At 35.0% G+C, this 24,613-nt stretch overlaps 1 protein-coding gene across 19 annotated transcripts in view; it reads right to left on the bottom strand.

The window, feature by feature from the left end:
- The window catches only part of FUT9 (fucosyltransferase 9), a 104,355-nt gene that overhangs the window by 31,405 nt on the left and 48,337 nt on the right, over nucleotides 1-24,613 (bottom strand). For 12 of the 19 annotated variants that reach the window (XM_085574854.1, XM_085574859.1, XM_085574856.1 and 9 more), the window contains one exon: nucleotides 34-127. The exons of 4 other annotated variants lie outside the window; for them this stretch is intronic. In XM_085574854.1, coding sequence (XP_085430980.1) covers nucleotides 34-100 — 67 coding nt within the window. In that variant the 5' untranslated portion in view covers nucleotides 101-127. Of the gene's footprint in view, nucleotides 1-33 lie in introns of all 19 variants that reach the window. 3 more of the 19 variants (XM_085574853.1, XM_085574852.1, XM_085574862.1) reach the window with 3 other exon arrangements.

Here is a 24,613-nt window from a genome sequence, read left to right as displayed (position 1 = left end):
TACTTGGCTACTGTAACAGAATGTAATTCTCACCAGTACATTGTGGCTGTGGAGACAAAATCTTCCATCTGTGATGCATCCTAGAATACAGCAGCTTCATGAGACAGATTGCAGAATGGGTAAATATCTGTTTTAAAATGAAACAAAACACATTTTAAGGTCATCTTGTGATGTCATAAGTCAGTGCTTTCAGCTACATGTCAGTTAAGCATCCTTCCTTGTCACCCTGATTCTTAAGATTTTCTAAAGCTTTCTGAGTTTACATTCTGTTGGAGAACTTTCCCACACATTTTCTATAAACAAGATATTGTTTTGCATTCCTTCGTGGGGGTGGAGGAAATTGATGTACTGGTGGTTGGTCCAATGTCTTTGGAGAGGTGGCCCATTCACTCTCCAATCCACTGTCACCTTTGAAAAAGTATAAAGGTTGGAGTCAGAATAATAAACTTCCTTCTTCTTTTGCCTCGCCATCGCAGCGGCTCGTGTTGTGCTTTTTGTGTCCTATAGCGATACTTCCTCTCCATGCTGATTTACGTAAAGTTCTGTCATGCTCCAAAAATCATGAGGGGATGAGATATAGGGAGAACACATTTTGATTTGAGAATTCTAGGGGAGTAATGAAATGTCCTCGGGCTTTTGATAGCACAGTCACAGTAGAAAGGTCTGTGGCTTCCTCAGAGCCAAGGAGCCAATGTGTGGATTTCCATGCTAGAGACCTCACCAACAATTTGGATGAAGAGGTCTCCAGAGACAGAAAGCCTACATGGCAGCTGAGAGGGTAGACTGTCCCACAGGTGCCTAAACATTTGAACTTATGAACATGAAGCTGTTGCCTAAGTTATCTTCAATGAGACTTTGACTCTCTAGGCTCTATATAAAATATTTCCATTAGTGACTGTATGTTAAATGTTTTACTTTTATGTAAGGGCCTAAAAATTCAAGCAATAAACCAAGGGAATTTAGCAAATATTCTGGGTATTATATTAAGCATTAATATTCATACCTTCAAATTCTGCCCTCTCCATGCCTTGTACTTGTTTTTGAAAATGAGATTTTAGAAACGCTTTCATAACCTACTCTGAAAAACTACCCTCCCATTTCACTAGAAAAGTGCGTAAGTTTTATTGGTTCAAACACTGACTTAATTTTCATAACATCAAGTTTGCCTTTAAAGAAAGAATAAAGGAGAGTGTAAATACTAATCTTTTAGGGCTTTGATATGTTTGAAAACAGAATCCAATTAAATCCCTATAGTTGCTAATCTTTGTCTTAATAAAGTTTCTGTGGGTGTTATTGGCTGTTTATATCATGAAAACATGGAGAAGCAGTATGATTATTTTCATATTTGTGTTCAGATGTTTTACCATTATAAACACATGAGAAATCCTGCTTGAATCTATTCAATATATAAAAAAGCAAATAGTTTTAAAAAGGAGAGAAGGTAATTAATTTCACTTCTTAATGATGCTCCTAATTTAAACTATGCAAGAGATGTTTAATGGGTGAGAGAAATGTTGCAGAAAAAAACTGTTCTTCAGTTAAACAGACAAAATGAGAATTAGTAGAGTTTGAATCTATTTGCACATCTTCAGCAGACTTACTCTGTGACCTTAACCAAAATATTTGATTTTTTATGCCCTGCAGTTTTTCTATAAAACATGAATAATAAGAGTCAACTTGCTGAGAAATTGTGGGTCTTAATTGTTTACTATTTATATCTTCTGAGGGAATACAGATAGGATTGCAGAGTGTGATGAATGATCAACTTTCTTTTGCTGTTACCAAGCTCTGCTATTTTTGCCCAGCTATTTGATCATACAAAAATTTTTACTTTTTATATCCAACAACTGCCCTGACTGAAATGCATTGAGAAACAAATGTGAAGTCCTTCTCATGTCTCTTAAATGCAATTAATGCCCAAATTACTCTCAAAAGCAGTAGAGAACAATAATGTTCAAGTCTATCTCCACTGATTGTACCTGCCAGTTCTACAGGAAGATGAGTAAAGAGTGTCTTCCAGGTAAAATATATTTACTGCAATTTAATGGTTTAACCCCCCCCAAATCACCGTGAAACTAAGCTTCAGGCTTAGTATGCAAGTCCTGGAGAATGGAAATAAACCCACAACTTTCTGCTTCTGATTGAGCTGGTGAATACACTCGTGGTCAACAGAGAAGATTTGTTTTGCAGATGATGAGTTCCTGAAGCACAGGTCTGGCCCACACAGCTGCTGGATCTGAGTGCCCCACACAGAACATTAAGCAAACCTCTCAAGCTTGGTTACAAGAAAAAGGCTACATAGGTACCAAATGCACTCTAATGGCTGATGACTTGTTCAGAGAAATTACAGCGTAATACTTGTGATGAACGAGTACTGCTACTTCTAAGCAACAAGTAATTGCCAACAAATATCCTCAAAAATTTCCTACATAGTCCAAGAGAAAGAGGTTAATGGTATTTTTACAAAAACATTTTCTTATAGTTATTGGTCTTCATGTATTGTTACTTTGGATTGGGGTGTGCGGACAAAGGTCTTCAGGTTTTTTAAATATCTGATGCAGCCAAGCAAGTGGAACTTCCCACTTGATTTATTTGTCAGCATAAACTAGGAGAAGGTGCATGTATCCTTTCTGGTTACAAAAAAATAATTATTTTGAATAGAAAAAATTCTAATGCTTTCACACAAACTATGTAACAAAACAACAAAATTAGTACACTTTCCAATCTACATTTAATCCTGCTCTGTGGAGTTTGCATGTATGCATACTCATGAACAGTAATATAAAATGCAGACATCAGAAAAATTCTATACCTTGACTATAGACTAAGTTGAACTATAGATCCTGAGCTGTTACAAACAGGGTGCAAAGCAGTGTACATAATACAGTGTATATAGAACATGTCTGTACATGTCTTCTCTACCTTCTTTTAAAATCAAAATCTGAAGGACAGTGCCACTACCTAGGATGTTACAGACTATGAAGAACATTTTATTTCAAAACTTCAAGCAGCAGCTCAGGATATAAATTCCATCATGCCATTACAAATGTGAAATTAATCCAACAAACAAACAAACAAACAAAAAAAACACCCAAAAGAAAATAAAATCTATGCACAATAAACACAGATAAAAAATGGTTTATGAAAGTGCTGTGGTAAAGAAAATAACACAATAAAATAATTAGAAAATATCACAATAAAATAATTAGAAAATCTGGAATAAAGTTTGCTGTTTAATTATTTACTTATTTATTTTATTTATTATTTGAAATGATAATTTAATCCTTGTAATTTAAAATGTTATTAGTAACATGCAAAAATAAAATAAGCTTTTCTGTGATGAAGAAAACCAGCCGTTTCAGGACAGAATCATAGTCTCTTTACAGGCTTGAAGAGAATTAAACATTTGTCAGTGTGACAGGTCTTAAATTCACAGAAAATAATACCGGGATGCAAAAAATAAAATTTCATATTATTGAATGCTAAGGACATCACAGCCACCGGGCATGACAAGTGACAATGACTGATCTAAACCATGTAGTAAGTATGTTAAATAGTGTTTTGAGCAAAGTAAGAGTGCAAACTAAACACCTCTCCTATTTATGACAAAAAAATTTTGAATGCCCTTAGAAGGACAAGATGCAGATATTTTTGACCAATATGATCATATTTTTAATTTGCCAAATACATTTACAACCCTGGAATACATTTGCAATCTATCAGATTAATCCAACATTATATAAGTGTCAGATATGATTTGAAGAAACAGAAGGAAAAGATGCAATTAGAATATAAAAAAAGGCACAATATGTTTATTCTTTTTTGAATTCCTGCTGTCTAGCTTTCCCATGCGTGTGTCACACCTCTCCAATCTGACCTTCAGGGTAAAAAACCAAATGTGAAAAACATGAGGTTTCTTATTTTGTACACAGAGCCTTTTTTGTCCTCTCCTAGCTATTTCAAATCCATTAAATATTTCAGTTGTAGTTTGGGTATTTTCAGACCTACATTTGATTTTTATCTGGTTCATACACTAAAATATTTCTCTTAGTTCCTTATCATTGACCTTCTCAGCAAAACACCTCTTGGTTAGCCTCTGGTTTTCTCCGCAGTGTGCCAAATTCTCCTTCAAAGCTGAGTCAAAGCCTTTTGAATATTACCAGCTTGCTGGTGTGTAGGGTAAGGATTTCAGCTGAGTGTTGTAGCTTACATTAAAACTGTCTGGTGTGCTAAGGGTACAACTAGGCCTGCACCAAGCACACAGCAGGCCTTGGAGAACAGCTCCAGGGGATAACCGCCACGCTGCACACCCTTACCTTCAAGCAGCTGAAGAACACTTGGCTTAAAGCATTCAGTAGATGTGTTCTTAAAACGCCAAGGCTGTACTTCAGGAACACAAACTAATTTAAAATGGAATTAGCAGCTACTTGCTATAGTGAGATGTCCCAGTGAGAGACTCTTCAGGATGCTCTGAGCAGTTTTTTACACAAAATATTGAAAATGAATTGCAGCACAAAACCTCTTAACTCCCTACGCTTACCAAAGGCATCTTTTCCCACTCCCTCTCTTCCAATAGACTTTTTTTTTAGATGTTTCTGTTTACCCCCTCAGAGAAATCAAAAGGGATTGTGTATCTTTGCTCTTTTTTTTGCTCCATCTGATATTGCCTTAGCTCTGAGTCACCTACATTCTCCTGAGCTCTCAGCCTGATCTTGTCTAGGAATTGTACTCATTAACTCAGCTGAAACAAGTTTACAAAGACATCACTAGCATAATATACAGAGTACAGAGTCAAGGTCAAGTTGCTTAACATATGCATTTGTTCAGCTGTTTTTGAAATTTCTTCTGCAAATGTGAGCCTGGGGACTGAGTGGGCTTGCTCAATGCTCTTGGAGATCCCAAATGGTCTAATTCAATATAAGCTTCTTGCATCTGCAAAACTGTTTTTAGCTTTAAATTTTTTTTGCTGTTGTTTTAAAGACTATTTTAAAATTTTAGCTACTACAAATAGAAAAGATAGTGCTAGAGTGTATTACATTATCTGAGAAATAATTAAATACATGTAAATGGTAGCTGTACTATAAACATGTGTGGAAAACAGTAGTTAAGGAATGAAGTTGTTATTTCCTGATGACTCTAAACTATGATATATATGTTAGTCCCTTTTGCTCAAACTGAAAATCTGAAGTACTTTTTTTTTTATACAATACATTTTATTATTCAGTGGAATTTGACTTGCACTTTTGTGTTAGGAGTCATGTCCTGCTTAACAGATGATGGACAGAGCCTATCTCAAACTGAGTTCATTTGGGTCATCAGATAGCTCAAACTTTTTTAAGTCTTTGCAAAACTATATGACCACAGAACCTTCTTTATAAAGATGTAGTTTAACTAGTTTATGTAACACTTAGTTCTAGTTTCTAAAATATTATAGTAATAACATATCTTTTGTCAAGTTCCTGGGGGGCTCCATCAAAACAAAAATTGCATTGTGTTTGCAATATGAGCATTCCCTTGCAGGTGGAAAACTTGCCACAGGAAATATTTTGCCTGAGCCAAGATACAGTAAATGATGGCAGCAAAAGAGGAGAAGAATGGTAAGACAAAAATAGAGGAAGGAAGATCATGCATTTAAATATGCAGTTCTCAATGGCTTCAGAAAACTTAAAGTATCTATCTAGATCAAACATCCTATTTGCTAGTGAATTCATACCAGAGTGCTCTCTCTTTTTTTTTGGTGTTTTTTGACTTTTCTTTCCTTAGTTGTTAATGGCAAGATCGACTCGAGGAGCCTGTTGTAGCATTAAAGGGCAACCTAGAGGGAACTTGAAAGGTGTTTGCTACCACAGCAGCTATATGAGCAAAGATGGACAGGTTCCAAGGTGAGTACAATGGCAAAAACATAAAGGCTGACTCTGATGTAGTAGGAAACAGAAGAAGGAGAAAGAGCTTCAGAACAGAAGCGAGCCTTTCATATCAACTGACACAGCTATTTTGGCAGCTGTATTTTATATGAGCAGAGCAGTGCAGCGAGGAGCCTGGGCAAAAGCCTAAGAGAGCAGAGGAGGCCTTTAGCAGCAATAAAACAAAACACAATGTAAGCTCATCTGAAGGAACCACCTGGCTTTATCATAGCAATAAAGGTAATGGAAAAGGAGAAATTAAAATTTTTCTCTTGCAAGTTAAGGCATCGCTGTTTTTTTAATGTTTGGATTATCTGAAAAATCTGCAAGCACTGCATCATGGCAATCCAGTCTAATGGTGGGAAGGGATGGAACATCTAGGTAAGAAAAACACAGAGTATCCCCATGTCCACACACTAAGTCATTGTTCTTATTGCTGATCCTCATTTTATTCCCTTTCTTTCCAGTGTACTTTACAAATATTCTATATAGCAAATATTCTCCAGCATGGTCTTCAATCTCTCCTGGCTGATTTCTGTTTGCTTGGTGCTTGCTGAATACTCTGAATGAATAATCTGAAATCTTTAAATCTAATTGCATTATTTATTATGTTATTGAGTAGACAACTAACTCCGCACTTAGCCTCCGAGATGTTAGAACTTGAGTGGATGTTGACTTGGCTGCTACAAAGGATACCATTGTCTTTTTCTCCTTCTGCAGTGTGACTACCAGAATGAAGGTACTGTCCCCTTAGTCCTTTTAAAGAAGAGGCCTTTTCTACAGGATATGGCCTCTCAAAACACATGTGAGGAAGGAGGTTTATAAAATCCATTTATACTTCACAAGTAGAAGCCAAAAGGCATTTATAGCCAATAACGGGGATTCTGGATGAATTATGTTTCAATAATTGCATTGGTCCTGAGTTAAATAATTTTCTTGCTCATTTTTCTATCATTTTTTCTCCATCAAATTACAAGTATGAATCTGAGTGCAAAATAGCCCTAAGATTGCCTGGCATACTATAATTCTTTCCCAAACGGAAAGATTCCATCCCAGATAACACTCACTAATCGTCTTACCATCCTGCAACCACTCACTTCACTTTTAACATTAATCTCCAAACTGAAATCATATTGAACACTCTTTGAAATACATCCTTCACAGGTATTAGGAATAATTTCCTCTGGTCTGAACTCATATGCATCTTCTATTCATTTAAGTAGGCAGCAGAGTAGCCACTTTTTTTCTGGCTTTTCTGCCTTTTCTTATAATCCAAATCTTGCGGCAATTTTTGTAACTTTTTTCTAATGAAAGGAAGTTGAAGAATGGGAGAATACAGTGCTCAGAGTTATTTGTCTTAAGAACTAGAAAAGGATTCAGGCAGATACAATTTAATGCTGCAATGCCTAAAACTTCCACACTTGGAGCCAAGCATAACATTTGCACTGAGGGGTGCACTGTGCTACTGAGAAGGGGAGCACTTGGAGTTGGGTTTGCAATATAAAAGCAGGTGCCCTGTTCCCTTGAATGAGTGGGACATCTGGATTTGCACTTAGCAGCAGCTGAAACTATTTGATGCTTAAACCAGTTCAGAGCTGGTCAATCTACGACTCCATTTTGCTTACAAGTAGGCATATTCAGATGGTAGGGGTCATGTCTCTTAAACTGGAAAATGGGTCCTGAAGCCCAGCCCCAGACCTTGGCTACCAAATAAGGTGTTAAGTGGCCTTCCCTTCCTAGGATGTGAAGAATACATGATTGTAGAGTACAGCACTCATGATTGTTAAGGCTGGAAAAGACCTTCAAGAACATCAAATCCAAATAAGAGCAAGTATTTTCAGAAGACTGTCCTAGCCAACAAACTCATTGTGGAAAGATGTTGGTAAAACAACTTCTATTTTTTCACCTGTTGCATTTCATCAGCCAAGAATATGAAAGAAATGGAGGGTGAAAGGCTTGTGTTTTTTCCATATCTCACTAGTGCACAAGTTTGTTGCTGCAACACACATCTAAAAAAGAGTATTCTAGAGGTATCCTGCCAATATGCTCAATTATAGGTAGTCAGTAAATATAATGTTTGACCTGGAGATAATTGAAAACATAAGAAGTAAATTCTTCCTGTGCTGAGGAGGCATAAAGCCAGAATAGTTATAATTGCCTTCAAAACAGGAGCTTCACCCATGAAGCTTGGCTGCTACCTTGAATTTAGACACTGAAATTATTATTTTTTTCCATTTGAACCTGCAGAATCACTTCAGCAAAGCAGAATAACTCATGACCTTAACGTTGAACACAAAGTATTTGAATGGTCATGGACACGAAGCAAGATATATGATGCTTAATAATGGAAGTGGAATTTTCCAAAGTTCCTGTCTGGGTTAGTATAAACTTGTCTCCCTTATCTGTCAACACATATATACAATCAGCATGGCTGCTTTGGTTCCAAATTATAATGTCTCTATCTGCTTCAGATCTGATGGGAAAGCTCTCTTCTCTTTGGGAAAGAACTTTGCAAATCTTGCAAGCCTTTTTAAACTTTCTCCAGTTTCATCCATGAAAGCCTATTAGTTACTGATGTTTACACTAGGCAAGTTGTCCTCATGGGAATCAGGTAGCATGATACCTTCTAGAACAGAAATAGTCTCTTGAAACCTCAAAGCCTTCCTACTTCAAAGTGCTGCTTGTTGCTAATTTATTTCTTGGTTCACATATGTGCAAAAATACCAGTAAGTATCTAAATAGAACTGAAAAACTGATCAAGATTTACTGGTAATCTATTACAAAAAGGTACAAAATACTACATAATTGTCCTTATTAAGAACTAAAATGTTTCACAATTATTTAACAATTTTATCTCATTTTGCTGAATGTAAATTCAGCCCATATATAAAATTAAGTAATTAAAAAAATATTAAAGTGAGTGTTTATTTTTTCTATAATACAAATCTGCTGCTTCAGCCTCAATGAGTTTCTCTTCCTGCATCGTTAAGTTGATTGACAGTCAATCCACTTTGTTCATCAAAAGATTTGAGAAAGCCATTTCCACCACAAGTTCTTCTATATTACTTTTAAAACATCAGATAACTTCCTTTATCTTTCTAGATGAAATGGCATTCACTGTATCTCAGGGGGTTTTTTTGTGTTTGTTATCCATAGGTTATCTTAATTTGACATTTTTTTTTGCCAGTTTTCTGCCTCTTTTTCATTGTCCTAATTTAATCTGATCCTGTGATTCTTTTTTGCCTAGAAATGATTTTTTGCTATTTCTCTTAGTTGATAATATAATTTTTCTTGAGCATATTTCTTATGCTCTTGTCTAATTAGCTATGATATAAACCTATTCCACTCACAAAAAAGGCAGTTTATACTTGCTTAATTGACCTACATCATGACACAAAATAGATTTTAATATAATTTACAACATAAACTGAAAATTTAATATTAAACTAGATTGCTCTGTGTTTCTCCAGAATTCAAATTATTTTAAGGATGTTGGTATTCCTTGTTATACTAACTTTCTAAAAGAAATATAAAAGTAATTTTCATTCATATGTGTTGACAATTCTATTGAGCTGTTACTCACGTGTAAAAAGTTAAGCACATGCAAAAGCATTTCACAGGAATAATTTTAAGATAATGATAATCTCTGGGTAGTTATTTAGAGAATATTGTACTGAAGCAATTTGGATTCAAGTGCCCTATTTTTGGTTTGAAAAAGGCAAGACTAAGACACATGCAAATGATTCCTCACACCTACATATGAGTACAAAATTTTTGGTACCAAGCTAGAAAAAGTGAGCATTACCTTTCACAGCTGCAATGTGGGACAATAATATAGTAGCTTGGCCAATAGATTAAAAAAAAAAAAAAGTTTTTTAAGTTTTTTTTTTTTTGTTTGTTTGTTTTTTTTTCTGGAAGTTCTGCTTGATTGAAAAGTTCATGATCAATTCCCAAAAGGAAAGTTATATTTTCCCCAGCATATCCCAGCATATATGTCTGTATCCTCTGTCCTTTGGAGACACTGTAGCTATGTGTAGATAAATATGAGAGAACAGAACAGGCTTAATAAAAATCAACAACAGATTTGTTTGAATAAGGATTGCATGATCAGGATTTTTACTAGCAGGCTGGCAAGTATCCAAGGTTACACATCCTTAGAGGGAAAGAATACACAAAGAGTGAAGACAAGTTGAAATTTAGAGTAAAATTATTTTACAATTTGAGAACTCTTGTCTTGGGAATATATAGCAACTTTATATTTTCACTGTATTTCTACAGTGCTAGTAAAAGCCTGACCTGTGTTGGCCGTAGAATTTCCATCTGTATGTATTAGGGCAAACTCAATACCTTGGAGCTATTCCCTGCTCACTCTTTCCCGTTATTATTCCTAAAACTGACATACATGAGTTGGCAATAGTATAACTAGCACAAGATAAGTGACTTTTTGCTGCATTTCCCCTCATCCGCTTAAGAAAATTAAGTGATATAGCATAGATTTTATATGCAGAAAACTTCTCTTCCAGAGAATTACAAAGTATTTAGATCCATACGTATAGAATTTTTTCTCTGAAGTGAAATGTCCTTAATGTTGCAAATGGGCAGTTCAAACCAGCTCATTTTTGTCCTTTTGTTGGTGAGTCCTTCTCATAGGGGTGATTTATAACACCTAGTGCAGAACTGAACATTTATCTAATCAAAATAGTTGCATTGCAAAAATGTTTTTTTTTCCTCTGCACAGGAATTAGAATATACAATCACTATGAAAACTGAAAAAGAACCTGTGCAGAACCTGTCCTACTGACATTACTGTTACTGCACCACCAAAGAAGACACTACTGCCTTATAGAAGAATCCAAATTCAAATACAGGAATAAAATGGGTGAGGGAGATTATCCACAATTAAAACAAAAACCAAACCATCAAAAAAACCCCACACCAAAGGGTTCTTTGCCCAGTCTTTTGCATTGGTATTTAATTTGCATCTGGTTGCAGAAGATGGGAAAAGGAATAGTGAAAGAAATCAAATAAATATATAAACCATTTTATATTTAAGTTAAAATATTTTAAAAATCATTAACTCACTTTTAAAATTGCAGAATAATGAAAACATCAGTTACAAAAACTAGCAGTAAATATGTCTATAATTCAGATTTGCAATTCCACAAATAAACAGCACTTCTCTGTGTCTACCAACTGGTTCAGAGACAGAATGCTTGGTTTTAAACAAAATCATGAAATACATTTTAAAAAATGTAGTTATTTTAAACAAAATCATGAAATACATTTTAAAAAATGTAGTTAGTTACAGATAACCTCTTCTGTTGTTTATAGGTAATCTGTTAGTTTATAGTTTGTAGATAATCTCTTCATAGCTTTAAACTCACCAGTATTCATGGTATACTGTTAAACTACAAATTAACCATCTAAAGTGTTAGGCAGATGCATGAAATGCTGGTTTGGACCTCTTTGTAATCACACCACCTGAGTCTCATTATCTTCATAAACCAAGATTATCCCTTTACACTTGGGCCAGAAGATAAGAGAACGTTAAAAACCAAAACAAAGTCTAATTTCACTAGCATAAGTGTGTATTTTCCCACAGATTTAAGTGAGAAAATGGTTTGTCTTATCTACTACACAATCTGCTACCATCAAGCTACTGAGAATTGATCAGATGGAAAAAAATCACTGCAGAGACAAAGCATGGTCAGAATCAACCCTGTGACAATCGCTGCCCTATTTTCACCTAAGTTTTTACCAATACAAAAGGCTCCTTTTCCTGGAAGTGGATCTGTTAATTTTTTCTCAGTGATCCAAAGTTTGACTTAAATTAGTTTTGCATGAATTTTTTGCATGAATTTCTGTGTAATGGCAATGGTTCAAAAAAGAAAAAATCAAAAGCCATATTGTGGTGAGCAATTCTTGTGTGGAAGCACATCATGAAGGTGATTTTCTCTTTAGTATCATATTCCCTCTCTTTAGAAGTGTATTTTTTTTTTCTTCAGACTCAGTTTTTTTTATCTTTAGCAAACACAATGTAAGTCAAGAACAATGTGGAGTTCAGATTAACATAATTTCCATTACTTTCTCTAAAATCTGTTAAACAGTGAGACTTTGGGCTTTCATGCACGCTTTTATAAACTGGCACATTTATGCCATGGTACTAGAAAGATGGAGGCACCTGCCTGCTCTTTTGCATTGCAAAAAACCCACTTGATTTTAGTGAGCTAAACAAGCCTCTGAGCGTGCCTTTGCAGGATAAAAGCTTAGTTGCTTCAAACTTCAAGTTTCAAGTGAAAACATGACACACCTAGGTCAAGTTTCTTTTCTGTTTTAATAATCTCTTTCTGTAATTGCTTTTGTTATGTGCTCTGTTTTTCATCCTACTTTCTGTAATTAAATTTGTAGTTCAAACCTATGCTTATTTAGCAATTTATCAAAATAAAAACAAAGCTAGCTATGCTGTTTTTGACAAAAAACCCCACAGAATCAATAAAGCAGCTAAAACTTTTTTCAGAAAAATAAAGTCAAACCAACAGGTCAGGCAGAAATTCATAAAAACTGAGACTTATTTAAGCACACACACATAAGAAATCTTAGAATGAAACTGGAAAGGCATAAAGAAAATTGTTTTCTTGCAGATTAGGTACCTATGAAATGTACAAAAAAAGATTACCCAGATATTTCAATTTAAAGTATAATATAGCTGTTTGTCATAGCCTGTAATAGCTCTATAACTGGACATAAAAGAAGTAATGGAGTGACAGGCAGGGAAAAAGTTTCTGTGTTTCTCTGACAGAGTTTTAAACTGCGGGAAACCCTATGAGACTTATGCACTTTATATTTCAAATTATTTGCATTCATCTTCCCATATGACTGTCTTTCCTCTGAAGATTTTTCTTCCCTTCATTTAGTTCTACTCTGTGCATTCATACCATACTGGTTTGCTAGGTGGAACAGTAATGTAAAACTGACTTTCTGATTTGTGAGTTTTGCTTTGAAGATAGAAGGCAAAGTAGTCAGATTTTATGTCAGGCACTCATGAGCCAATTTGACCAGGTCTGTCTATGGAGGAGCTTAAGCTGCTGATTAGCTATAAAAGGAAGTGAGCATTATTGGATGACATAGCATCTAATAGCTTAGAAGTCACCAGTTTATGGGATGGCTATAACAATAAAAGGTGGATTAATCTTGCCTTTGTTTATACTCATCAGCCTTCAACTTGATTATTCACCTAGAAATCATTATGCACAAAAGACATGGTCCTTGTGCTGTTTACTCTGGTTAACATAAATAACATGGCCTTGAGCATTTGGAAGCTGATTATTAGACCATTGCTTTACTTTTTTTTTTTTTTTTTTTTTTTTTTTTTTTGTCTTCAGAACATGGGCGAAACTACTGAGTGATGGTACTGATTGCTTTTGATTTATCTATCTTTTCTTCTGGAGTATGTGAGCTAAGTACTTGACATTCTTCCTCAGGTCTTGCCTCTCATCTCTTGGTTTTGGTCAGCTAAAGACTCTTCCAGATGGTGAATAATCGTAATAATAATCAAATCATAATCAGAGAAAAACACTGCAGATTGAGGCTGAGTGGGAGCAGTGTGGTTTCTTGTCCCTAATGATGTTCACACTATGCTCCATGTGCTGGAACTACCTGATCATCCACAATATTCTTATCCTTCTGTTGCTATCTTCCTGGGACTGAAATTAGCATAACTTTTTTTCCTCAAGTGGCTCTACTAACTAGCAATTAAATACAGCTAAAGAACATTCACTTTATAATTTATCTGTGCAACTGGGCTGTCTTATAAATTGTTTCAAACTGTACATTATAAATATCTATTATAAAATGCAGTATGGAGGAAAACTTGTGCTGTTGCTAAAAATGCAGCTGGGTCGCTACTATTAATGTAAGTAGAAGTCAAACAGCTTGTTCATTTCAAAGTTTGTTTGCATTTAAATACTTAAATATTCTGAAAATTGCATAAGGAAATAGGATACTTTCAATTGACTTCCCTGTAAAAAACTTACCGTTATTTAGACACTTGGATGCCTACTCTATATGTTCACCCGCTCCACCCCTATAAAGTAAAAAGTAACTTCCTTTTTTGTCTTTTCTTTTCCCCCTTGGCCAATAAATCTTCATCTTTCCTTTAGTATAAATGTTTTTTGAATAGATGAGCCCTTTATTTGCCATTCACTGAGGATTTACAAAGTTTTGTGACCAGTGTGGCAAGGTGCTTTGGGAAAACCAGTATGGGATTGTGCAATTAAAGATATAAAACACACATTCACACAAGGGTAGACTGATACTGACAAATCTTGACTCTGACACTTCGCAGCTCTTTGTTTTGGCTTTCCAGCCCAAGTAACCTTCTTCAACCCTTTTTTTGTGGGTGAAGAGTTGGTTTATGTGAATTACCATTTGTAGGAAGTGTGATTCAAATAAAGAGAGGAATAGTCTGAACTGAATTCAAGTGTTGCACAACTTTCCAAAAAATGTGAATTCATTGTGCATCAAGTAGACTGAGCAACTTTTCCTACTTTGCTTTCAGAAAGAATTGACTTGACATCTTTGTGTTATTCTATATATTTTCATGCCTCTGGGGACACTCCTCTGCTTTTTATCATTGCATGTAATTATTTATCTTCCTCCCAGGTAAGTTTATCTACAGCTATCTATATCTTCAGTCTGCAGGTAAAGGAAAGAGTCTTCATTGGATTTCCAAGTTACTCTATAGTAGATCAGTATTTGAACATTGTAGTTTAAAAATAGGCCAGTAGCAACATTGGAGGGATTCTTATATGCTTTTACTCAACTGCACTAGTTTTTTGTAGAAAAGAGACTGTGAGGTGAAACTTTTCTGAAGTAAAAAAAATACTCTATAAATATCTGTAGAAACTAGATCTTAGGAATCATATAATCTTCCATTTCTTTTCCAATTCTGCCATTGTATCTATCCTGCCTTGAGGAAGCTGAGACCTCAAGGTCTGAGTGGTGAGAACTCTTGCTCAGTTCACAGCACTTAGCCCAGTTTGATGGATATGAACTCAATACAAGTTTATCAGCTAAGAACAGAATTAATAGGATGGGATTTTTTTGATTGCTACAATTCTGAGATTGCATTTGAGCCCACCATTTTCTTATTAAAATGAAGTAGGGAAACAAAGGCCCACAGGCAATTGCACATAAAAACCCAAGTTTTTACTGCGTCATAAAAAGATGACATATTTACCATAATTTTAACACAGTGTGAAACAAGCAGCAGATATTGGTTTCAGTGAACAAAGCTCCATTTTTTTCTTAGGATCTGGACCTGTAAATTTCTAAAGCAACAATACCATAATGAATACAAAGGTTTCCACCATCTGTTCTGTTTTATAGGGATTATTTGTTGCCCTTGTGATTTTGGGAAGTTTCCAGTAAATATTCCAGCAAATTTGAGCATAGAAATAGCCAGGTATGAAGCATATGACCATTATTGTTTTTGATGTGCTATAAAACATGAAGCAGTGAGGGAACAGAGAGGAGAAGATAAAAATAGAGCACCAAACACAAGGGAACAAATGTTAAAAGATATAAAGAATATTTAATTTTTTAAAAAAATTCACTAAAATTTCACAATTCTATGCCTTAAAAAAGACTAATATTAAGGCTGTGATTTCAAACACATAAAAGCAGTAAATATGCTGTTGGACTCCTCATCAACTGTATAGAAGTCCCTTGTGGCTTTATGAGAAATTGTCCTGCCTGAGAGGAACTCAGGTGACAGTGAGGTGTGGAGCTTGTGACAAAGATGAAAAGATACTGGTGGCATATGTAAAATGGTCAACAGCAAACGACTTTAAAACAGGAGTACAAGGATGACGCTTTAAACTAGGAAAAAATAATTATAAAATCATTATCTTTGGTAGAAGAATTGACAACAAGTTAACACATGGTATTTCTATTTCATTTTGTGAGGCACTGCATAAAATTTAGCTTTACTGTATTCATCTGAGTGCCTGAGAGTGTTCTGTTGTCACTGTGAATTAATGAGGTATGCTTCCTCTCATGTGCTCAAAGTTGCAGCAGGAGCAGCCTCAGACTTTCCTATGCAATGTCTTGCATAGGAAGACATTGCATAGGAAAACATAAAAAAAAAAATCAAAAAGAATTAACAAAGGGCAAGTAGATTTAAAAAAAAACCAACATTGCTATGACCAGGAGATTCATATTAAGAGGAATAGTGTTTTGAGCAAAATAGAGAAATAGCTGTTCTGATTTCTATTCAGATCCTTGACACAGTCTTCTTTTTGATAACAGAGAAGACTTATATGAAGTAGGATAGTCTAAAAATGATAGAGACCCCTGAAATTTTTTTAATTTTTCACTTGAGCTTTTTTTGGTCCAGTTTAATAATAAATTATTTGTAATCTATGAAATGAAAAAAAATAATAAAAAAAAATGCCAGCCACTCCTCCAAATCTGAATGGAAAAAAAAGAAAAATCTCAGGTTTCTTTTTCAGTTTGTTTGAGTTTTGTGAGCAAGTGTTAGATGTTTGTCTAGGGCCTCTAGAATCTGGTATAGAGCTACTGCAAAATTCAGGTTAGAATGTTCATGGCAAAATCAACTCTGCTATCTCAACTCTCAATCTGTACAACTTTGCTTATTGTTGCAATGTTTTCCTGAGTTGCTATTAACATGTTTGACCAGTCAACAAACAAATAAAGCAAATTAAGTGTTTGCTTTGAAAAGAAAATAACAAGGCTGTGATCCATAGTGAAGATGGATAAGGTTGGCAGGGTTACCAGAGGACTAAGGAAATATGTTCCAGTTCAGTATTTGTTCAGAATTTTCTCTTTTCAGACTAAGATAGTAATAAATAAACTAAATTAAAGTAAAATAACATAGGTTGTTCTTGTAAAGGCATCATCAGATATATATATAAAAAATACAATGCCTCTTTGTGGCAGCTGTGGGAGGACACAGTCCTGGACAGGAAGGCTTCAGAGGATATTGATGAAAAGAGAGCAAGACCATGAAATGGAAACAAAGTGATAAGGAATCCTGGAGGCATTGATTTATGAGAAAAATGAAAAAGGTAAAAGAAATCTATTGCTAATCAGTGACTGAGGATGAAAGGCAGCAATGGATGTGGGCATGCTTTATAGTCATGCAGGGAAATGTTACTGGAATAATAGAGGTTCTGGGGATTGGCAGCCCAGTTATCTCATTCCAAGATGATCCAAAAGAGCTCAATAGGCTGACTAACATTTAAAAGCAATGGAAATAGAAAAGGCAGTAATTGACTACAGGTGATAGAGACAATAGAACTAGATTTTTAGTTTCAAATTCAGTAGCATATTAATGTCAAAATGGAGCTGGGAAAAAGAATTTGCCATGCTGACTGCTATAGTGGCTGTCCTCAGCCTATATCCTCTTCTTTTCCATGGTTATCCCTATCACACTGGGCAAGGAGAATGTAAGGATCATGTATGTCTGTGGAGCTAAGCAGCTTATGGGGCAGGATATATACAAGATATTTGTTCAGCCTAAATTCAATGCATGTGGCTGTAGAAAGTATTGAACCTTGCTCTCTCTTAATAGTGACTGACTCATCTGCCATTGTCTGAGGACACATGAATGACCTCTCACCTTAGTGACCACAGGCACACTGCCATCCAAATGGAAAGAAAATCTTTTGTTGATCTGAAATACATTCATATTTATATATGAATATACAAATGAAATACTGAAAAAAATTTCTGGTGTGTTAGTTGATGGAAAGGTTCTAAGACCAGCCTCCAAAAGGGCACCCCTGAGTTTGCCATATGAATTACAGAGTTTGATGGGTACATCTGAAAAGGAAGAAAGCCCAAAATATGTTTACTTTTTTCTCTTTTTGATGGCATGAAAATCCCTGTATACTCTAGTGAAGAAAATAAGTACAGCATGTCTATGAATGTACCTGTCTGCTAAAGATAATCCTGGCTTCAGGATTTCTGGCACTTAAAAAAGCCTATGAGTGGGATTTAGTATATCAGGAAAGAGTGAAAAAAGGTATTATTTGAAGATTCAAACAAGCTTGGTACTGCTTTCAACAAAGGTGGTTTAGATCATGTGTTCTTCTCAAAAAGACCTATTCAGAAGCAAAGAAAATGCTGCACTAAATGAGCAGTAAAGGTTACACGAGGGCACCAAAAATGACCATTTCAATTACAATTTATGTTAATTTGAACTAAGAATGGCTTAGCTTTCATGAGCTTTCCAGCTCTCACTGCTAGAATGACTTGTGAATGACCATCTTACATAGATGCTTTTGTCTTTAGAGAACGAAGATGTATCTCTGTGATAAGTGTTTTTGGTAAGAAATTTTTCTGCCTTGGCAACCAAATAAATAGGTAAGGGCTAATGGCCTATGACTCAGAGTGATTTAAGCAAGCTGGAGGAAACTGGAAGAATGGGCCAGAAGAAAAGTTGCAAATTTCAGTAACAAATGCCAAGTCCTGCACCTGGGAAGAAGACCCCTTGTCATGACTGGGGAACAGGCCTGTGAAAAGGAACTGAAGGTATTGGCAGACAGGAAGCTGAATGGGAGCCATCACTGTGCCTGGCAGGAAAGGCCAGCAGCATCTGGGATCTGGCCAAAGATCAAAGGAAATTATTAACCCCCACTAACTCAGATGACACCCAGACATGTGGTAAGGTACCAGGTCCAGTACATGACTGATAAAGTCAAGTAAATTCAGTGAAGGACCACCAAGATTCTCGGGGGGCTGTAGCATGCCCTGTGAGGAGAAGCTGAGGGACTACTGCCTTTGTGCCTGGAGAAGATGTGGCTCTGGGGACACTTAACAGCTCTTCAAATCTACAAGGTGGTCCCTGAGAAAACTAACCCATGATCCTCTCTAGTGGTACATGGAGAGAGAAAAAGACATGATGGACATAAACTTAAATAAATAGAGAAAATTTTATAATCTGAAGACAGCCAAGCTGGTTAGAGATGTCAAGTAGCCTCTGTCCTTGGAGATTTAGAAGACTCAGCTGGACACAAACCTGAGTATCTGGTCTGGTCTGAGATCTATTTTGAACAAGACAGTGGACTAGAAATGTCGCAAGGTCCATTCCTACCTCCATTACTCTCAGATTCTTACTGAATGAATGACACTGCTAGGTCAGTTGGATGAACTTGATGGTCTAGGCAATTGTAATCTACTGAAGGCTTTAAATGAGAATATAACATTGAAATCAGAGAGGACTGTAGCTAAAAAATTTACTGGAGCACTAGGTTTAAGACCTAATATCAATTCTGTTTAAATGTGTCACAAACTTCGTAAATACTTCAGTACCACCAACTCAAAGGAAAAAAAAAGAGAGTAAGCCAGTTTCTGCTCACAGTTGCAGTGACTTAAGTGTTTGCTTTTTCACATTTTTTCATGTGCAAAGATAAGGACATTCAGTGATGTCCCATAACACTAACAAATAAAATATAATGATTCAGTGCTCAGCCAAGGGAAAATTAACTGCACCTGGAATTCATATAGCTGTCTTCTTGTTTACCTGTATGATTTAAAGAGTCTATAAAAATCCCCAAACAAAAAAATCTTAGCAATAAGAAAAAAACCTCATAAAATATTTTTAATGGATTGAACCCTAGAACAAGAGTAATTCAATTAATTCAATTTATTATTTAATCAGGGAATGCAGAATTCTGGGTATGCTACCAAAACATTTTAAAAAGCAAATTAATAATGCCCAAGTGACTGACAATACAGCAGCACTATCCTTAGGCTTCATTTTGAATTTAATTTATTTAATCCAAAAAGCCGAGACACGCAGCAAGCAAAAGTCTTTTCCACTTTAAGTAAAGATTTAGAGGTAAAGAAACTACATACTACAGAAACTATTAACTTATTTATACTTTATTTGCCATTCAAAAATTATTTAAAATAGAAAGACATCAATTTTGTCCTATAATTACCTTTGTCAAAGTCACCAATTTTATACCTAGCTGACTGATTTTTTTCCTGATTATATTATCTGCTGAAAAAATACTATGTTTGAAATGAAAGGCACTTATGGTATACCTATAAAATTCATTTTTAAAATCTGTACACACTATCTATATTAATATATATTATTATTAAATAACAAATCTCATAAAGTTTTTATGAATTGTATTAATTTGGAGTGGATGCATGTTTCCATTTATCTTTGTTGTGCTGGATCACAAGTGTCCATACCATTAATAAACATGTTTAAAATTATCTTTTTTGTCTATTAATTTTCCTTTCACTTTGTAAATACTTCCTTTGTGTCTTCCTTCTTCCTTCTACCTTTTGGAATTTCTCCAAGTTATCTCTATGTTTGAACTACGTATTTCTTCTCTAATTATTCTGTAACTCCCTGCTTCCTTCTCTTTCCTTGTTACACATTTGTCTACCTTTTATTCCAATCCATGACTAGACATTTGTTACTCTTAAAAGAGGACCTCATGGAATCTGTAATGAGACATATTAGCATGGGGCAGAAACACACAACCCATGGAAAGAGGAATGGAAAAAAATCAGTATGGGAGGGAGGCAATCCTCACTATGCCTTAGATACCAGGAGTCTAAGAGTGTTAGATGAAAGAGCAGTGCAATTAAACACCATCAGCAAAGAGCAGCTGTTGTGGTGTTCAAGTTAAAGACAAGGAGGAGAAAGGCAATGTCATATTGCAACAGAAAAGTTACATATATATACATATACATGCACTCTCATTGCTGTTATATTTCCCTGCTTTGTGTTTCTGTTTTCAGAGCTGGAAAATCTCTATTATTCCTTTCAATGTATTTTGATAGCAGAATCATCTTTTTAAACACTGTCTCCATTAACAACTGTATGCTTTCACCACAGTCTGCATAATGAAGAAACTACTGTAACTACCCTAAAGTAATGAGAAATGAGCAAATTAAATTGGCTGTGGAAGATGTTAAAAATTTCTAACTAGGGAATGCATCCTCTTGAAATATGAAATCATAAAAGTACACAAGTCAGAGCACTGCTTAGTTTCATTCTAAGAACAAGGCTGTAATTTTTTGCAAGTTACACAAAAAGCCAGATATCAAATTATCTTCAGAAGTCATACTAAAACTGTAATTCTGGAATTATATTCAAATACAAAAATATATATGCTTTCTCAGAAGAGTTATGTATGTATGTATATGTACGTGTGTATATATATATATATATATATATATACATACATATATATATAATTACAGCAGAAGAGTTTTCCCCTGGACTGTAAAATGACAAAAGGTGTCACTTCTCTGAGACTGAAACTAATTTTGTATCACATAAAAGAATAAAAGATGGCAACATCTATTTTTTTTAAAGGTGAGAAGTTTCCCAACTATATAACTTGGGATTAAAAAAAAAATCTATCAAGAAATCAAGGATAATGTGCATAAATGTCACAAATAATGAAGGTATTTTGACAGAAAAATATAAAAAAGTACTAATATTTAATCAGTTTAGCAAGAACTGATTTTTTTCTAGGGAGTGTGAAAAAAAAAATACTTTTTATTATGACTTAAAGTACTTATAGGTCACATATAAAATATTATAGAAATACTTTATGCTTTCTCTTGAAAACATTGAAATAAACCAAGTTAGAAAAACACAGATTTTATTGGTCTTCATAAATCACCATTTGTGATTTGTCTCAGACTGGTGGTTTCTAAAATAGTGACCTTCTGTAATTTTAAAACAAGGGGTGTCTTTCAAGTTTGATGTTCAGGCAAAAAGATTTGAATCTTTGTGCCAATTTTTTAGAATAGGTGGTAATGCCCTACTGCCATGGGTGTAATATAAACTCATATGTCGGATGGTCTTGTACTAGCCCAGCTCCCCAGGAGAATTTGGGATCGTGCTTCCACAAAAATAAAGTGACAGGGACATATCTGAAAGAAAGAAATACTGCCCAATACCGGCAGACTGTTTAGTCCATATGATACTGAATTTTCACAATGGGAATATAATTTGGTTTTAAAAGAGAACAATATGAGAGGGTGTGGGATAATATACCATGAACATAAAGCTTTTTAAACATAAAATTCTCAGAATAATGAGAAAGTTGCAGCTCAGAATAGAGAAACAAAATTCAGCTCCACAGAGACATTTGCAAACAAGTGCCCTGCACAGAAGACCTTAATCATATATGCTGTTCAGCTCTTGTTTTTAAGACATCTAAGTCATCTTTTCCTTTGTTCATTCATTAATATTATATGAACATCTTTAAAGAAGAGGAAGATGAGCCATCAGTGTGTACTGTCATAAACAAATTATCCCAGACTCTCAATAGTTTCTTCACTTCCAGTTTGTGCATGGGGTTCTGGATATCTGACAGGGGCTACTGCTGATGTGATGGCCCAAAATATCTCAATTTCCCTTTCCTTTAATGTGTTTCTTCCCTCAAAATCACTGGGGATAACATGAACTTTTGGCAGTGCAGGGGAGGAGGGGGCAGGTCCTGTCCTGAATAAGAGATTTTGGTAGATACACTCCAGTGATGATCCATGCTAATAAAAAGCAGGCAAAGAGTTAGGAAAGACACATTTGTTGTGTGACCCAGCACATACTTTCCTAAAATGGAAATTACTCCTTGAAATTGTATTTTGGAGTATGTGCAGGCACCGATGTTTTGATTAGAATTATGAGATCCCAAAAGGGAAGATTCTCCATGAGATGAAGCAGTACTTCAAAAATGCTTTTAGATTTTGAATTGTTTTCTTGGAGTTCAATGCTAAAATTCTCACTGTGGCCTCTGAAGTACCATAATTTGCATCTTCTTTTCTAAGATCACATGCCATTTTCCAGATAAAATGCTACTATACCTGCAACTGTATAGATGACCTTGCAATGATGTCATTTTTTTTCCCCCCACTTTTTAGGATGCTGCTTTCATTATTCATAGCACATTCAAAAGTACAGTGAAATCACATTTTTTGTGATTTATATTTATCATGCTTTTATGCAATCATCCCTTTGTTTTCATGCCTGTGTTTCAGTGATTGTCAGTGTGTACATTTATTCCACCATTAGCAGAAAATATTTCTCTTTAGAAGTAAATCCTTATCTTATTTTTAACCTATTAATATAATATTTGATAACTCTTTCTTTGTATAGTTCAAAGCCTGAATATAGTTTTTTTTTTTCTTTGCTACCTATTCTCTAGACTGAAAATATTAACTGATACTTTCTCCAAGTAGTCAATAAGTGTTATTAAACTATTTAATGAGTGAAAATTATTTTGAAATACATCCTTACCATGATATTTATGAGAGGAATTCAAATGAGTGAAAATGCATTTTTGCCTTTGTAAGCTAAAATATATTTGTGTTTCCAATTGCAAAAACTTAATTAATATTGTATTTTGATTCTCAATAATGATCAAATATTTGTGCTGAACCACAAAGATCCTTATCCAAAGAAAATATACCAAATTCTACTACATGTAACATAATGAATATAAGACTCAGGAATGAAGGCAGGACAGTACAGTAAGAGCAAAGGAGTTCCATGCATAACAGGATTATATTTTATCACAACTATGCTAATATTTGGAAGGACAGATCCAAGTCAGGATTATTTATTATGCTATCTAGATAAATAGATGCAACATATCTAAGTAGATAAATGGCTGATGAGATTCTTGCAGACATCACAGAAGAATAGGCTGGTCAGAATAGATTTAAAGAAAATAGTAGGAACCCTGTAGGTGTTTTAGAATGATGTAAAAGAAGATAATAAAGGAAAGAAGAGGTCATGGGAGAAAGGAGAAGAATTTAAGGGTAAAGCACCTACCTTAAAGCAGTTGAGGTGCCTGCAGAGTGTGCCAGCAGAACCACCACTACAACCTGCACCTGAAGGATTGGCTGGTAGAATGGACAGTGTACCCATGGGCATAATCCCAATGGCAGTGTAAAAGAGCACAAACCTTGGCAATGGCAAAGAGGCATCAGAACTGAAGGAGTAATTTATTTATATACAGTGACAAGCACTCGTAGGTTTTTAATCTGTATGACAAAAACAGAAACAAAAAAATGGTGCAAAGACACAGCATTATTGAATTTTCATGTTTTAAGAAGACAGCTGTGTCAAGGCAAATAGCTCCTGGAGAAGATACAGTTTATTTCCAAACATATTGTTCTCTATAGTTAAAGTGTGCTGTCATATAGATACTCTGTACAGCTCTATGTAGTGACTTGGAACTGTGCTTCACTTTCAGACTGATTATTGAGGTTTTTTACAGAAATGGTTTACTGGGAATGGAATGAAATTGTCCCCTAAGAGCAGACATAAGTGACTGCCTATATGATGAAGACAAAATAGTGCCTGAAATAATGTTTGATTTGAGCATTCTTATTCTAAAGCAAAACATTGCAAGAATACACAAATCTTGCAATGCATTTATTCTGTCATATATGAGTAGATTTTAGTGTATGGAATCTTTACAACTGCACAACTGTAATATTCAATTTCAAGTAATTTACCTTTTTTTTTTAAACAGGACAGTAACCTAAAAAGTACCCAAAGAAAAGACTTTATCTAGGCCAGTCCTATTTCCTGTGTTCTTTCAGGTCAAAAACCTGATCTTGTGAAGTCAACAAAACATCTTCATACCCATCCAGACTCTGGAATCAACTCCTCTTTGCTGCTATAATTGCTATAATGAGGA

Source organism: Lonchura striata, chromosome 3 (genome assembly GCF_050655825.1).
Source record: "Lonchura striata isolate lonStrDom1 chromosome 3, ASM5065582v1, whole genome shotgun sequence".
NCBI lineage: Eukaryota > Metazoa > Chordata > Aves > Passeriformes > Estrildidae > Lonchura > Lonchura striata.
Note: the sequence above shows the minus strand (reverse complement) of the source record. Positions and strands in the feature narration are given on the sequence as shown.